Below are 16,214 nucleotides of genomic sequence, written 5' to 3' on the forward strand. Positions count from 1 at the left end.
ATAATGACTTTTGTCTGATAAAAACAAACAAACAAACAAACAAACAAACAACAACAACAAAAAAAGAGAGATAAGAAAATCTCCTACACTTGGAATCATGTAGCAAGAGCTCCCCTTCCTGGCTAAATCTAGTTGAAATACTAAATCTGAGTGGGAACTTCTTTTTTTTTCTTCTTTACTTAGAGAAACACTGCTCAATGACATGTTTGAAAAGGATTAGCTATTAGCATTTGGACAAAGCTCTTACATGTCACCCACACTGTGAGTTTTTTTTCTCTTCTCTTTGAAACATGGCTCTAGCTGCTATGGTTACTTAGAAAAATTTCACAAGTGTGAAATGAATGTAACCTATGCTGAGTTAACAGTGTGCAGTGCCAAGAGAAGTGTAAGGAGAAGCTCTGAGCAAATCATTCAGGGACTGATGTGGGATTCAAATCCAACTGCAGATGCCTTGTAAGCAGTCAAGGATTTTGCCCAGCTGTATGCTGAAGCAGCAGCCTGGGTGCAACAAGAAGTTTAATTCATTGTATAACTTCCTGTAGTTAAATAATTACAAATACAACTCTAATGGGAATAGTATTGAGCAGATGTTAAAATTTAAACAGACTTTTTTATCACATTAAAGAAGAATGAGTTATTCTGACCATTTTTACTGTTTGATTGACTGATTAACTCAGAGTAAACAAAGGCTATGGGGAGCAGGTTTTGCTGTAGAAAAAGCACTGTTCAACCTATGTCACCTGTAGCCTCTGCAAAGGTGACAGCAAGATCTTCATTCTGTACAATAAGTACAGCAAGTATATCCCCATGCTAATTGAGGTGTAACCTTTCAACAACTTGTTGAACAGGAGAAATGGCATAAAGCCAAGAACATAACTAATTAATAAATCCACAGATGAATAAATTAAGTAAACTGAGAGAGGAAAGAGAAATAGCCCAAACCAGAAGTCCAAGCAAAAGGAACGTGTCCCTGAGCTCTGTTTGGTAGTGCTTTGTCACAGAGATCCAAGAACTGGGAGGGTCAAGAGGGATGAAATTTGGGTGCAGCAGGTATAGAGTAAGACCTGGAATAATCATCATCATTTTTTTTCACAAGGGGCTGGAGGTAAAGAAAAAAATATAAATTACTCATATAAGGAGTATTTTTAGATACATCATGTTTACCATGAAGCTTCATTTAATATCAAAGTGATCTGTGGCTGACCCAGAAATGCTGAATATTTTATTCTTTTAGGAGTCTGAAATCCTTAAACAAAATGAACAGGCACCTTTCACCCCACAGTACCATAGGAGTTTCAGAGATGTGTTTTAAACAGAGGTGAAAGGATTGGGTGGGAGAGTAATGATGCTAAAAGCAACATCAATGAAAATCAATTTCCTTTATGAAAATAATACGCAGTACCCTTTTGCTAGCAGCATGAGCTGCATTAAATAGCCCTTGTCTCAGAGAAAACATATTACACTTCTCCAACCTAAGAAGTGTTGCAGTTATGGGTAAGAAAGGCAGCTCCCTGAGGCCTGGCACCTTTCTCTAGAGGGGACATTCCAATGCACAGTACCACATGCTCAGTGCTGCAATTTCAATGCAGCAAATCCTTCTTTCACACCAAAGAACTAAGCAGGGAATACACTTCAGTAGCACATTCAAGGGCAAGAGAAGGCATCTTAGGCCTCTGAAGCACACTATCAAAGACATTCAAGGACATCATTTAAAGTCTTTAGGTTAGAACAAGAATTTCTATTTTCATTGAATAAAAAAATTGCTAAAAATACACTGAGAAAATTTGGGATCCATTTGTAAAATAATTGAAACAAAACTAAAGAGAAGCCATTCAGTGGCAGAACTCTGATGATGCTGACTAGAAAAAGCTGCTTGTTTATTTGCAGCTTCAAAATGTTAGCCTGTATGTGACCACTTTTATCTTTCCTTAAGGAGTGTTAAGGAACAAAGAGAGATGTTCAGTCTCCCTGGCTAATGTACCAATTTAACTTCCAATGTTTTGAGAAACTCAGTAAATGGGATGCTTGAGAAGTGTCAACCTCTCTAAATCTATGTATATAAAACTATACTTTTATATGTTGTTTTTGTTTTTTTAATCAGACATCAACAAAAGAAACTGGGAGCAGGAGAACATCCAGGAGTACCAGGACTCCCCAGTTCAGCCAGCATTATCCCATGTTACATGGGGAATCTGTGAAACTGAAAGTGATTTTATATACGGGGAAGTGGAGAATCGATTAGATTTACTTCAAGAGCAACTTAACAGGTAAAAACAAATAGAAAATAGCCTGTGTGTGAAAGAGTACATAATACAACTGATATTGAAGATGCTACAGAAGGAATGAGTCTGTGCAGGAAGTTTCCAAAAGCATTCATATTGTCAGAAGCTCGAAAATATGTGTAATGGGAATATCACTTTTTTGTGTGTATGTATTCTGAGGAGGCTGTATATCAGCTAAGTTAGGCTTTCCAGAATCTTGGAAAAACCAATTCTGGGAAATCTGGATACACAGTTTTTAAAAGTTGCCAGAATATTCATGTCTTTTGCCTCTAGGTACGCACATTAGCTACTCTGAATGGCTTTGCAGTAGAGCTCTTTTCCTCAGCTGACTGTTTTAGACCATCTTTTAAACCAAGAAGTTGTACAGAGACGCCTCGAATTGTTAAATTTAAATCTCACCTCATCAAGAGTGCTGTTCCTAGATCACAGAACCATCCAGCAATTGGGGTTAGAAAGGACATTAAAGATCACCTAGTTCCAACCCCCTGCCATGGGCAGGGACACAAAACAGCAGTTTTCAGTATCTTCAAGATCTGAAGTACATTTTCTTTCTTGGAGACTCAAAGTACACCAGCTGCCTGCTTTTTAAAATGTATTGCAGATGAATTCCCTTTTTGATGCGTTAACTCTTTTTGCAACTCTATAATAAGTAATACCTGGGAATATGCAAAAGCACAATACTTATACCTGTTACAACAGAAAAATTATACTTTCTTCATCAGAGTCCAATATCACTTTTGCTTAATATATGGCACTTAATATATATATATTATGCTTAATATATATATTAAGCATAATATATATTAATTATTAGCTATTAATAGATATTATTATATCTTATTATATTATTAATAGAAATAATTATTAATAGATATTATGCTTAATATATCTTGCTTTACTGGCAGCTAAGCAGCACAGCTTACAGCATCTTAAAAATATGGTTACAAAATTTTGATCCATCTTGCACTGTAATTTACCATGTAACTTCACTTAAATTGCCCTATGATCAGGACCATTGATTTTTTTTCATTATTTTCACTCTGTAATTTCATTAATTTAAATATTTTTCCATGGCAAATACTATGACACACACTCAGTCCTAATCATACTTTAGTAGGTATTCAGTGGCATTCTGCGCTGAATATTTTAGCAATCAGTTTAAAGCCAAGTTAACTGCATATTGATTCCTTCATCCACCAGAAGCCAATCAAACAACAATATTTTATATTCCTGAATGTGGCATAATGCATTAAAAGGACATTTTTAACACTTAACCCTCAACTGCTGTAATTTCTAGTTAAAATCAAGTAATCTAATTAGCTGCAAATGTCACATAACTAAATGCCTGCAGGATCCCCATCAACAGTACATAGTCTTTTGGTAACAATTCATTTTCTGAAACCTTAAGCTCTCAAAACTGAAGTTATACCTCAAAGTTGCCATTGTTTTATCATGCAAGTTGTCAGTATTTTCTTCTGTCAGAAAATATAATTTTTGCTGATAAACTAAGAATTAAATTTTTATGTATTTTATTATATCACTTTATTCTTTAAACTCTTCTCATATTTTAAAAGCTTTTCATGCTTTTGGTATTTGGGGCCTTGCTGGATTTTCTACTAATATAAGAAACAATATCCTTTCCTGCCTTTGTCACTTCTGACTTGCTAGCTTAAAAAGCATGATCACTTCTCCCTGAATTTTTCCATGCCAAGTTAGAGGCTTGGCATAACAGTCAATTATTGAATTGACATAGAGGGCTAGAAAGCCCTCTATGTACAAGGAATATGTCCCTAGAATTATCTCTGTTTCTTCTCTTTAAGCAATTGGAATTTCATGGACACTATGGGCCAAGTATTTAGGCCAGTTCTCCTATTTGTTTAGGTAGCATGGATTTATGCAATGATGATGAATAAACACTACCAGAGACACTCTTTCATTTGAAGTACAGGGAAACATTCATGTACTAACAAAGTAAGAGGGGAGCAATTTTAGAGTTAATTCAAAGCCAAAAATAATTTTGAATGGATATCCTCCAATGCTACCTTTTATTCACTGAGGGGTTAAGGCCCAGGTGTAGCAGATGGAAGTTCTCTGGATGGTGGCATGTTCCTGCAGCATTTCACCCTGTGGCATCAGCACTGGGCTTGTGTGAGAGCAGCACATTGGCTAGTAGCAAGGAACCCAAGGGCGCTGACCAAGAGGGCAAGTAGGGCACCTCTGACTCTAACAGTCAGAAGTCTGAGTTTGGGCTGTTTTTTTTCTGAGAGCTGATGCCACAAAATCATCTTTTTCTGATGAAGGAAGAAACAGCATCCCAAATACACTTCAGTCATACCTTTTGGATTCATTTCACAGATGCTTTTATAAATAAATGATTACAGGCAATGGACAACTCCAACAGGATAAAAAATAACATCAGTGCAACACATGGTAAAAGCAAAAATCTGACAGCACGGGATCAATTCTGCTACTGTAGGGAGCCCAAGTAGTAACATTCACAACATTAAAGGCTGCTGACAAAGATTTGTTTACTCTGTCAGAAGCTCAGTTGCTGTACAGAAGGCTGTATTATCTTCATTACCATCTGTCAGCATGTGCTGTAGCCTTCCAGCAGCTGGGAAGGTACAAAAGGCATTACCTTTTCCTGAGTTTGTCACAGGTTTTGGCAAGACCATTTAAAAATCATTTCAGTGCTATGGAGTTGTAAGTATGAACAAAATAATCAGTTCGAGGGTTTCAGAAGTCATATACAAATTTATAAAAAGGTGAAAAACGTTTTTAAATGTACAAAATTTGAACATTAGAAATGCTGACATTAATTCTGAGGCCTGCATAAGTTTGAATAAATTTTCACAGTAATGAGAATTGGGAAGTTGGATTTTTGATGGTTTTGGAAGCATCTTTCTTTTCCTAACTGTGGAAAAACACAAATGCAGTTTCTGCTTAGTTCAGTGCATTGTATCAGCATGTCAGAATTCCTTGTCAGATGCATCAAAATAACGTCCCATGCCCAGCCAGCACAAATCACTTTAGTTACAATGAAGAGAATACATTTATTCCAGTTATTTTCAACCAGATATGCAGTCCCCTGTGTTGCTTCTTGTTGCAAATCTAAGGCATAGTGATGAACTCATTCTTAGTGTAGCAAAAACCAGAGAAAAGCTTGCAGGTATGTTCTGCAAGGGAAAGGGAGAGCCAGAAGCTTTGGAAGGGCTCAATACTCCCTCTACTGTTCTCTCCTATTTAAGACATGTTCAAGCCACAACAAGCAATGGTTTTACTGGGAAACTGCAGGTCCCTCTTGAACACCTCTGTTCTCAGTGCATAAAATGCACCTGTTCCTGGCCATGAGCTAACTGATTTCATGTTCCTTCTCTAGGCTTGAATCCCAAATGACTGCTGATATCCAAACCATCCTGCAGCTTCTGCAAAGGCAGTCAACACTCATTCCACCTGCCTATAGCATGGTGACAGCAAGTGCAGAGTATCAAGAGCCAGCAGTCCGGGTCATACAAAAGCTTCAGCCTGCAGCATCAATTAAAACAGACAGAAGTTTCAGTCCTTCATCTCAGGTAAATACATGTCCATAAGATCAAAAGAGGTTTCCTAGTCTTCTTGTCTTATGAGGAAGAAATGCACCAATCTAGTGCTGGTACACTAGTTTAAGGAATATGAAATTATTATTTTGACCTAGCACCTCCACAGTGGACTTAAACACCACAATTTCAGAGGCCACATTTTCTATGAGGGTTGTAGAGATTCATACAATGATCTTATAATCAGAAGATTTACTTAATTGTAATTTTTTTTATAAAAGTTAGCAGAAAAGGAATCCAAGTGGTTAGAATGTTCAGAATTAAGCAATTCTGGAGTTATGCTCTAAAACAGAACTTCCTATTCCAGAGTGTTGATTTCCATGCTCTTAGACTGGGTCTCAAGAGTAATAAGTCCTTCAGAAAGGGCTGCTAATATGTGTATCTTGATGTCATATTAGCAGATCTGAGAGGAGGAAAAGATATCCAGACTTCTACAATTAATCAGCAGAATTGCATTCAATTACATTAAATCAAATGCAGTACCATGTAAAAAAATATTTCTACACTGTTTAATTTTCAAAAATTATTTTCCATCAACCATCTGAATGTGCTAATTTTGAACAGAACAAGGGCCTGGAAGAGACCAATGTAATTATTACCATCTTGGTTTTTTTCTTCCCTTACAGTGTCCTGAAATTTCAGATGTTGAAAAATCAAAACTGAAATCCAAAGAATCCTCAAGCAGAGTGCATCTGAGCACAGCCTCAGAAGACAACCTGGCTTCTTTTTTAGACCAAGAATGTGACCAGTCTGTAGAGCCACCCCCACAGCCTTGTAAAACTTGTCTCCCTCCAATTAGGCACCCTTCCTTGCCAGAATCTTCACTAAGCACTGTAGGAATCTTGAGTCTTCATAGGCATGTTTCTGATCCTGGTCTTCCTGGGAAATAGTACTTTTATACTATTACTTCACATAAAAATGTAAGTGCTTTTAATGGCTGTTTCTCCCTTTTTTTTTTTTTTTTTTTTTTTTTTTTTGTATTTAAATCCTCTATACTTGACTCAGGGGCTACAAGGAATATACCATTATATGCAAAAGTACTGTATATTTTCCTAAATCTGAAGCTTGTAAGGTAAAGTTGAGCAGTTCTGATGTAAATATATATATACACACACTAACTGTATGTTCCAAATGTAAAACTGCCAGCATTCTCAAGGCACCTTATATTTTTATTTTTTTTTAATAACATGCATGTTCTGAAATTACAGTTTACGTTGCATGGAGATTACCATTTACTGCTGTCATGGAAATAGTATTTTACTGTGGATATGTCTTCAGAGCAAATAGGAGACCAATAACAATAATTCACATAGAAAAACTCCTACCTGACCAAGCTAAAATTCAAGAAAAATGCTCTTCTAGCTCACTTTTGAAACTTGATTTATCTTTCTTGTAGTGAGCTTTTTCTACTACATCACAATGAGTCTGAATCTGAAGAAAGAATAGGGTAACCAAATCTTCTGAGTTTGAAACAATTAGGACAGAGAACACAGCCTCCTTTCAAACTAGTTAAAGTAAGGTAGTATTTTAACAGAGAGGAAAACTGCCATGTGGTGCAAAGTATCACCATAGGTCACATCCACAAACTGCATTAAATTGAATCATTTGTTTCCATCACATTTTGGGTTTTGATTTTTGTACTGTTATTTTTTAAATTGCATCATAGAATTCAGGTGTGATGAGCAGACAGGTGCTTTTCATCTGTCACACAAACATAATCAAATGCAATAAACCTAATTTCTATGTAATGCAGAAGACTGTGTTCCTTTTGTTCAATACAAATTATTAACAATGTTTTAATTTTAAAATATTGTACACATTTTTGTTTTATAATTATTAGGGTGGCTGTTTGCAGTTACCTCTTTGTACTGACTGGCCCCTCTACAATGCTCACACACACACTCACACCCCACAGGTGCTGTGGACGTGTGCATGTGTGTATTTTATAGCTGTACATAGGTGTGTATGTATGTGTATGTGTATATATATTTATACACACACATACACACAAGTGTGTGTATATACCTACACTTACATGTAGGAGTATAGATATAGAGCTATATATATATATATGTATATATGTAAAATCACTTTCAGGAACAATTGTAAACTTTCTTATTACAAAATGAGTAAGCTTAGCTTGTGTCCAAAGCTGACTACATTAGAATAAAATGATCTAAGGTCTGTAGGCTTTAAATACAGTATGTACTGTATGTGCATAATGCTTTGTGAATACTTAGATTTAATTTTATTAAAATATTATTCTGCTTCAAATGTTGTGTTTCTTTTAGAAGGAAATTATGTTTTTATTACTGCTTTCAAATATTTTTACATATCCATTATGATTTTCTAATCTTATAGTTCTAATGTGAAATTCCTCTGGCATGAGTACTGTTTACAGAAAAGCATGTAATCCAGTTAGAGTGGGAGCACATAAATTTTACCTAAAATCAAGCTAAACCCCCTGTCCAAAATCAGTGCTACAGAGAGATGCAAGAGTGACTGTCCCTCACATAGATACATTCCTTGTATGTTGAGGTCATAATCAAACGTGACACTTCAGTCATACACAGCTGGTAGATAAACCCACGGTGGGTAAATCTTTCCTCATTTAAAATTAGTGTGAGTGTTAAGCTACTGAGCATGGCTCTGCTTTACCTTTGCTTTTAAGGATACCAAAATAAATTAAGTCAATACTTTTGTCACTCAAAAGATAAACCAACCCTTCCCATACAAGATCAAATTTTCTACTGCCTCATACTACTCTTGATTGTTGAAAGGTCCAAATGGTAGAACAGGCTGACTGTTCTACCGCGATGACAGGAGGGCTGAACTGCTCTGTGCCTTGCAGGGTCAGATCCTAGTATCAGGAACATTAATCCACAAATGCCAGAGGTTTATGTCCAAAAAGGAGACAGAGGACTCCTGCAACTTGATTAGAATAAAGGGAAGGAGAGTCCCTGGGGCACACACCCGTGGGGTTTTCTCTCAGTTTCGGAGGTGCAGCCTCCTTTTATCCTGAACTCCCGGCCACACGTTGCTCCCTTCCTTACCCCACTGGCTGAGGAACTAGAAAGGTACAGCCTTCCCAAACTCCCTACCACATATTCCCCCTTGAACCTGTCATTTTACCCTGACGTTCAGGCTCGTGCAGACCCTTGCCTGTTTCAGGAGCAAAGCTGTCTGGGCTCTGCAACAAACTCGCTGCTTGAGGTTAGTAAAGACATTGAGACCCATTTCAAAGGCCTTACCACCCATACCCTCACCCATGGAATTGTTTGTAAAGACATTAGCACATATCTTTCCTCCCACTAGGGGCCAGTCAGAAACTCTGCCTGCATATACTTCAGTGGAAACAAGAGTGTTGGATAACAAATACCTTCTGTGAGGTTTTGTTGTTTGGGTTTTTTTAAATAGCAAGTGTTAAGGACTTCTGCTCTATCTCAGCCTGGTAACTAACACTCATGTCTGTTGCAAGAAACAAGTTAGCACGTTTTCTAAAAAGGCATTTGTTATGCTACTTTCTAAAAAGTCTGGTATAAAATAAAAATAAAATTAAGGAAAAATATAATGCATGAGCATTGCTTTACAAAAGGCCTTTTGTCCAATCTTATCACCTGGTATTTCTCATTACCGCAAAGAGATTGAGCAAAGCAGGTGGCCTGAGGAAGGAGCATTGGGGAGGGAAGAGGAAGAGTGACAACTACTGCAGTCAGTCAAAGTGAAGGAAAAGCTACACTTACTCCATTTTCTGGCTCAAAAAGACTTTGTTTCTTCCTTTGTCCTTGTACCAAGGGAAAAAAAAATTCTCAAATGGGTGCAAATAAGGGAGACTTCTTAAAGTTATGGAGATTCTAAGCTCCCTGCCAAGGAATCCAGAAAAGATTAAAGTGTAGTTGCAACATTCTAGCTACCCCTTCCTTGCCACCAAAAGATCTGGCTTCTCAGGTAACTTCTTTTCTTGGTGAGGTTCAATGAAGACCCACTGCTTCAACATTTTTTCTTCCAAAAACAAGTAAAAACCAGTGAGTATAGAAATTTATTAATTTTCTAAACAGCAAAAATTGCCCCTTTTATTTGCAGGTGATTTTGCTGGGAGTTTTTGGGAGGGTTTTTTGAAGGGTGGGCCTGCCTATAAGTCCGGTCTGGTTTTCACTTGATAGAAATGGGTCTGTGTTATCCAAATCAAACTAAGAATAATAATGTCAAAGGTTGTATACCCAACACAGCTGTAACAAAATCCATAGAAGCTTTCAGAACTTTAGGAGCAAGTTTTGGGTTTGCTTGAGCTTAGGAACATTTGGCTATGTACATTAAAAACTTGTGGCTAAAAATAAATATAAATTATAAGCTGTAAATATAGAGAAGTCTCGTGAAAATTCAGGAATAGCTAAAGTAGCTGAAGTACAAAATCTCCTTGTGGACAATCACTTCAAATGTGAGAGGTGAGACGGTAAGATCAGCACAGCTCTTGATGGAGCTAATTGGCTCCTACCAGTTACAAATGTAGTTCAACATTTAAAGCAAAGGAGAGGTTGCAATGCTTTTCAATAGTTAAGCTGTGCAGCAACCTGAACTATTTGGATGTGCACATTCATCTACAGGCACAGATTTAGATTTACTGTAATACACAGTAGTCATGTGTCTTGACCCAACTGCTGTTTCCTGGAAGTACACAACCAGATGCATGTCTCTTTTCTTCTATGTTCGATTGCTGTTCACTTTGTAAATGCATTTTCTGATCTCCCACCTCGCTGCTGGCTCTCCACAGATGGACCTCTCTTCCCTTTTCCTGCTGTAAATTGTGCCCTAGCAATTTCATCTCTCTGGTGAGCACTCATCAAAGTTCCTGTCTCATTCACCAGCATCATAAGTAACATACAAAAAGCTGAAATGCACTGCTTGGCAGAGCCTCTGGCTGCCTGCTGAGGTGAAGCAACTGGAGTCTTGCCCACTGATAAATTGTAAGTCTTCTTATTGGAGCTGCTGAGCTCTAAAATGCTGAGCACAAATAGAATCTCAGGAGACTGCAACACCAGCACAGCAGAAGGAACAATTCCTCCCATGACTGGTGTACCTAATACCACACCTGCAGATCAGCACCCTTAATCTTCCCATCCTCTCTGTTAAATATTCTTTATAAATATTCACACACTGTGAGCAGCGTGTAAGAATGTACACTGCACGGTGCAGTGCGGCGATGTGCTGTGCAGAGCTGTGCTGTGTGGCGCAGTGCAGTGCAGTGTGCTGATGTGCAGTGCTGTGCTGTGCAGTGCAGTGTGCTGATGTGCAGTGCGGTGCAGTGCTGTGTGCTGATGTGCAGCGCGGTGCTGTGCAGTGCAGTGCTGTGCAGTGCTGTGTGCTGATGTGCGGTGCGGTGCTGTGTGCTGATATGCAGTGTGGTGCGGTGGTGCGGTGCTGTGCAGTGTGATGCGGTGCGGTGCTGTGCAGTGCTGTGCGCTGATGCGCTGATGTGCAGTGCCGTGCTGTGCAGTGCTGTGCAGTGCTGTATGCTGTGCAGTGCGGTGCAGTGCTGTGTGCTGATGTGCAGTGCGGTGCTGTGCTGTGCGGTGCTGTGCGCTGATGCGCTGATGTGCGGTGCGGTGCTGTGCGGTGCTGTGCGCTGATGCGCGGTGCAATGCTGTGTGCTGATGTGCGGTGCGGTGCGGTGCGGTGCTGTGCTGTGCGGTGCTGTGCAGTGCGGTGCGGTGCGGTGATGTGCAGTGCTGTGCAGAGCAGTGCAGTGCGGTGCTGTGCGCTGATGTGCGGTGAGGTGCGATGCGGTGCTGAGCCGCGACGGCTGGGCCACGTCCCGGCTTCCCCGCTGCGCTCCGGCCGAGCAGGGAAGGGCGGCGTCGGGTCTGTAGCGGGCCGAGAGGTGGCACTGCGCAGCCTTTGTGATAGCCGAGGGGAAAGCCGAGTGCTCCTCCCCTGCACTGCCAGAGCGACTGCTATGAACCCTGACACCAATTTCAATTACATCTGAAAGGGACAAAGGTCTCAAAAATCGGTGTAAATGTCCAGGAGAGCGATAGTCAGGGTATTTCCATTATTCATGGTCAGAGCAGGAGCTCAGCCATCATCTGTGCAACCTCACACTAGCTGGAATAAACATGTTACATTCTTTATCTCTGGAAGTCTCAAATGTCCTTTTAATGTCTGCAAACTCTTAGAGCCAGTAAAGGATTGTTTTGGAATTAACATACAGCCTGATTTACCACCACAGTGTACACAACAAAGCAAACACACAAACAACCCGTCTGCACACAGAATGTCCTGTGGGCTCCCAAAACTGAGCAAGAAAGGCTCATGTGCCTTCCAGCGAAGGTGCTGGAGACAGAAGAAAAAGTACTAGGGGGAAGGAAATCTTTCAAGGGAAAGTTGCATAAAGTAGAAATGAAAAAGTAATGATGAAATAAAGTGAAACTAGAGATAAGCATAAGAATGATGAAATGAAAGTAAAAACAAATTAAGTTCTTCTACAAAAGAAGCCTCCAGCTAAAGGAAGCTCCTCTGAGAGCAGACTACTGCAGCACATCTCAATGTGACAAGCAGCTGAGGGTACAATTTGAACTACAGAATACTTTAGGCTGGGAAAGGACCTCTGGAGATAGCTGGCTTTCTTTTAAAAGCAAGACATTTAATCAAGGACACTGTCAAGCAAAGTGTTGAATTTTCTTCAACACTTCCTTCTATTGAGGAAATTTTTGCTACTTCTCTAAGCAATATATTCCAATGTCTAATTGTTTCTAGAGAAGATAATATTTTCTTCTGACACCTAGAGATAATTTCCTCTAGAGAAACATATTCCAATTCCCCTTTGTCCTATGTACCCCAGTGAAGAAACATCCAACTTTTAGGAGCTGAAGAACTGTTGGTGTCCCAAGACAGGTTCTTTCACCCAGTTTGCAAGAGACTCATCTACACAGAGAATCAAGGTATTTGATTTATTTACAGTTCTGCCTTGCACAGAAGGAGGTGCTTGGTGGCAAATTCACAGTCAGCACCATGACTGTCAACATTTTTTTACATTTTATCAGACAAAGGCATTAACACTCATTGGCTACAAGTTACAAAGTTTTTCACATTAATTAGTACTCTTTTTTCTATTGGTTAAACTATTCCCTCGCTTCTTATGCTGATTAGTCCACATGCCCAGTGTTTCCTGGATTGGTGGTCTGTGAATCAGTGGTAAGAACCTCGTCAGGCCAGAATTATCTTCTATGCAGTCAGAGCCAATCTCAGCACAATTGCTGAAATGTCTTCATTATTTTTTCCCTTACCTGGGGAGTCCTGCCAAATGTCCTTGAGGCCCATAAATTGTGTTCTTTGGTTCTGCTATCAGTGATACATCCTTATTCCCAGGCTTTGTTAACCTCCCCCTAGGTCTGAGATCATTGAAACATGCCAAAGCCCTAGACCTGAACAAGGCAATTTTACTAACAAATAAATTATCTTTCTAACACCCAAATATCACCGCGGTTGCATCTCCCCGACCCTTATTTTCTCCAGGCTTTGTAAATGTAGTTTTTTCAAATGTGTGACAGGCTCTCCAATCCTGTTGGCCCCTGGACTCTACAATTTCTCAGTCCTTTGAACTGCCCCGGACCAAAACTGAACACAGTAATCCAGGCACTCTCTGTTTATCATTTTGCTTTACCTCAGAATCACACTGAGGTTCCCCAAACCCCCACCATGGAAACCAAGACTGCTTCTGAAGCTCAGTGACATGTACGGTATGGGCGAAACCTCATCTCAGGGAGAGATCTTCCATGGCTTCAGACACCAACCAAGCACCTCCTATTGCTGCCACTGCGTGCCGGGGCAGCAGCCAGCACCCAAAACCCTGACACGCTGTGAGCAGCCCGGGAAGTGAGCACTCTGAGTGGAAAGTGAAAGAGATGTTTCCGTTTATGACTGTGTTTTTCAGCCCACGGTTACTGTCAAAGGTTTCGTTACTGGCAAAGGTTTCGTTTTCAACACTGAGGAGTGGCACTGAGCAGTGCCCGGCGCGGAGCTGCCCGGCCCCGCCAGCCCGGTCCCGGCGAGCCGAGCCCTCACGCACCGCCCTCCCAAGCGAAACCGAAAGCGGCGCCGGTGCTGGGCAGGCTGGGCCGGGCCGGGCCATGCCAGCGGAGGGTTCGCGGAGAGTTCGCTGAGGGGCCGCGGCCGCGCTGCTCGCCCGGCCCAGGCGCAGCCCCAGCAGCGGCGGGCGCCGCCATGGCAGAGGGCAGCCGGGACAAGCTGTTCCTCTACATGATCGACTGCTTCAGGCCGCGGCTGAAGCAGTTCATCCAGGTGCAGCCCGTGCTGGACCGGCTGCCCTCGCTGAGCGCTGAGGACCGGGACAGGGTCCGTGCGGCCGCCGAGCAGCGGGGCGCGGCGGCGGGCGCCGAGGAGCTGCTGCAGGCCGTGGAGCGGGGGCCCCGCGGCCGCGGCCCGATCCGCGAGTTCCTGCAGGCGCTGGAGCACGGCGGCTGCAGCCTGGCCGCCTGCTACGCCAACCCCAGCCTGAGCCAGCTGCCCTCGCCGGCAGAGGAGGCCGAGCACGACCTCTGCGTGCACCTGGTGCAGCTGCTGCACGGCACGCTGGTGGACAGGATGCGCGCCGGGCCGGTGGCCCAGAAATGCCTGCAGATGGAGATCTTCCAGGACGAGGACGTGGAGCGGGTGAGTCCGGGCGCAGGCAGTGCCACAGATACTGGCCAGCCGCAGGGGCTGTGGGGCAGGTAGGGGGCCACAGCTACAAATGGCAGAGTAAATGCAAAAAATAAAAGGGGAGTTCCCAGACTTGGGGGGAAATAGATAATGGGTCCAGGTAAGCCGGTGAAGATTCTTGACAATGGGCCAGCAGGTGGCATGCCAGCTAAGAGCCTGGCAAAGAAAAATGCCAGGAAACAGAGGGCTGGACCAAGACAGCGTCTAAGTGAATAAATATGTCAGACTTTACTTTACTTATCATTTTGCCACAGACCTTAGGCTCAGAAGATCATTGTCTTTTGGCCCTTGAATCATACCAGGAAGTAGTGATGGTCTGTGAAGTCCTAAATAATACTGAGTTAAAATAAAGCAAGATTTTCTGTCCCCTTTTTTGCTATAGGTTCACTGAGGACTATCACACTAGACAATGACGTGAGCAGAAGTACCAGTTGGACAAGAACTAGGAAGTGTTAACCTTTGATGCTAATATTGTCCAGTGTTGATTTCACCTGGCTAAGAATAACTTGCCTGGAATGTGAAACCTACTTGAAACTAAAAAAAAAAAAAAATTGATATCCTGAAACAGTGCTAGAACAAATTGAAATAATAATTGCCATAGCAATAAGGGGAAAACTGGTAAACTAAGGGTGGAACTAAGTCACATTTGCACTCTGAGCCTTTGCATCCACTTTTGAGGACGTTTTATTCTCCATCTCAGTTAAATGGCTGTAAGATACATAATTTTGTCTTGTGACCATCAGGTGGCAGCAATGATCAGACGCACCCTTGTTAGTAGGGAGCCAAGCATGGTAACCCAGCAGGCAGATGTAGAGGTCTTTTAGGAAGCTACTGGCTCCGTTCCCTGGTAATAGGTCCTCATGCTCCCCTGGGTCACCTTTTTGCTGCTGGTATTTCCATCAAACAATTTAATACCCTTCACAATCCTGCCAGTTTAAACCCCAGTGTAGTTTAGGCTTTCTCATGTCTCCCACTTTCCACACACTGCCTTTTGGTCATGTATCTCAGTCAGGTGTTCCCACTGCTATGCCTGCCCATTTCCTTGCATATCAGAATGGGTCATTCTTGAGCCTTGAGAAAATAGCCCTTGAGACTGATCACCTGTCTCAAGCTGCTTTGCTCTTGGGGTCATGGTTTTGTTCCTCATGCAACCACATGCCAAATTCTGCTTGTGACAGCCTTGGGACACAGTTCCGTAGCTTCTTTGAGGGCAGTAGCCACTTTCTAGAGGCTCAGGTATTGTTTTTTTAAGTGGGAGTTGAGATGATGAAGCCAAAGTTTAAGAAGGAAAATGTTCTATTTTATGTGTGAGGTCATGAGCTTTGATAAACCGTGTGACAGCATTTGTCCTTAATCAAGGTTATGTATTCCCTAAGCCATTCTAAACACTAGTTGTTCCACAATACTAATAACTATTATATAGTGGTTACTGTTGCAACCATTGTCTGGTACTACCAGTCTCTCCAATTAAGTTCCAGATCTCGTAGGTTTCATATATCCTACCCAAAACCAGATGGGATGAGCATGAGGTTGTACAAAATTGCAAAAATTCTCTTCAGATGAGTGTCAGGTCTACTTTATATCTTTATTATTCAGTATGCTTTAATTAAACAGGGGA

The 16,214-nt window shown here is 41.4% G+C and overlaps 2 protein-coding genes across 3 annotated transcripts in view; both read left to right on the forward strand.

Moving 5' to 3' along the window:
• KCNH7 (potassium voltage-gated channel subfamily H member 7) overlaps positions 1-6,768 on the forward strand; it is a 204,929-nt gene extending 198,161 nt beyond the window's left edge. Inside the window, exons 14-16 of the mRNA XM_058809419.1 lie at positions 2,102-2,267; positions 5,662-5,854; positions 6,505-6,768. Of these exons, the coding sequence (XP_058665402.1) occupies positions 2,102-2,267; positions 5,662-5,854; positions 6,505-6,768 (623 nt within the window). The remainder of the gene's footprint in view (positions 1-2,101; positions 2,268-5,661; positions 5,855-6,504) is intronic.
• Positions 6,769-13,944: 7,176 nt separating this feature from the next.
• The window catches only part of IFIH1 (interferon induced with helicase C domain 1), a 28,308-nt gene continuing 26,038 nt past the window's right edge, over positions 13,945-16,214 (forward strand). Inside the window, exon 1 of one of the 2 annotated variants that reach the window (XM_058809917.1) lies at positions 13,945-14,548. In XM_058809917.1, coding sequence (XP_058665900.1) covers positions 14,099-14,548 — 450 coding nt within the window. In that variant the 5' untranslated portion in view covers positions 13,945-14,098. The remainder of the gene's footprint in view (positions 14,549-16,214) is intronic. The other variant, XM_058809916.1, reaches the window with a different exon arrangement.

Source organism: Ammospiza caudacuta, chromosome 8, assembly GCF_027887145.1.
Source record: "Ammospiza caudacuta isolate bAmmCau1 chromosome 8, bAmmCau1.pri, whole genome shotgun sequence".
Taxonomy (NCBI): domain Eukaryota; kingdom Metazoa; phylum Chordata; class Aves; order Passeriformes; family Passerellidae; genus Ammospiza; species Ammospiza caudacuta.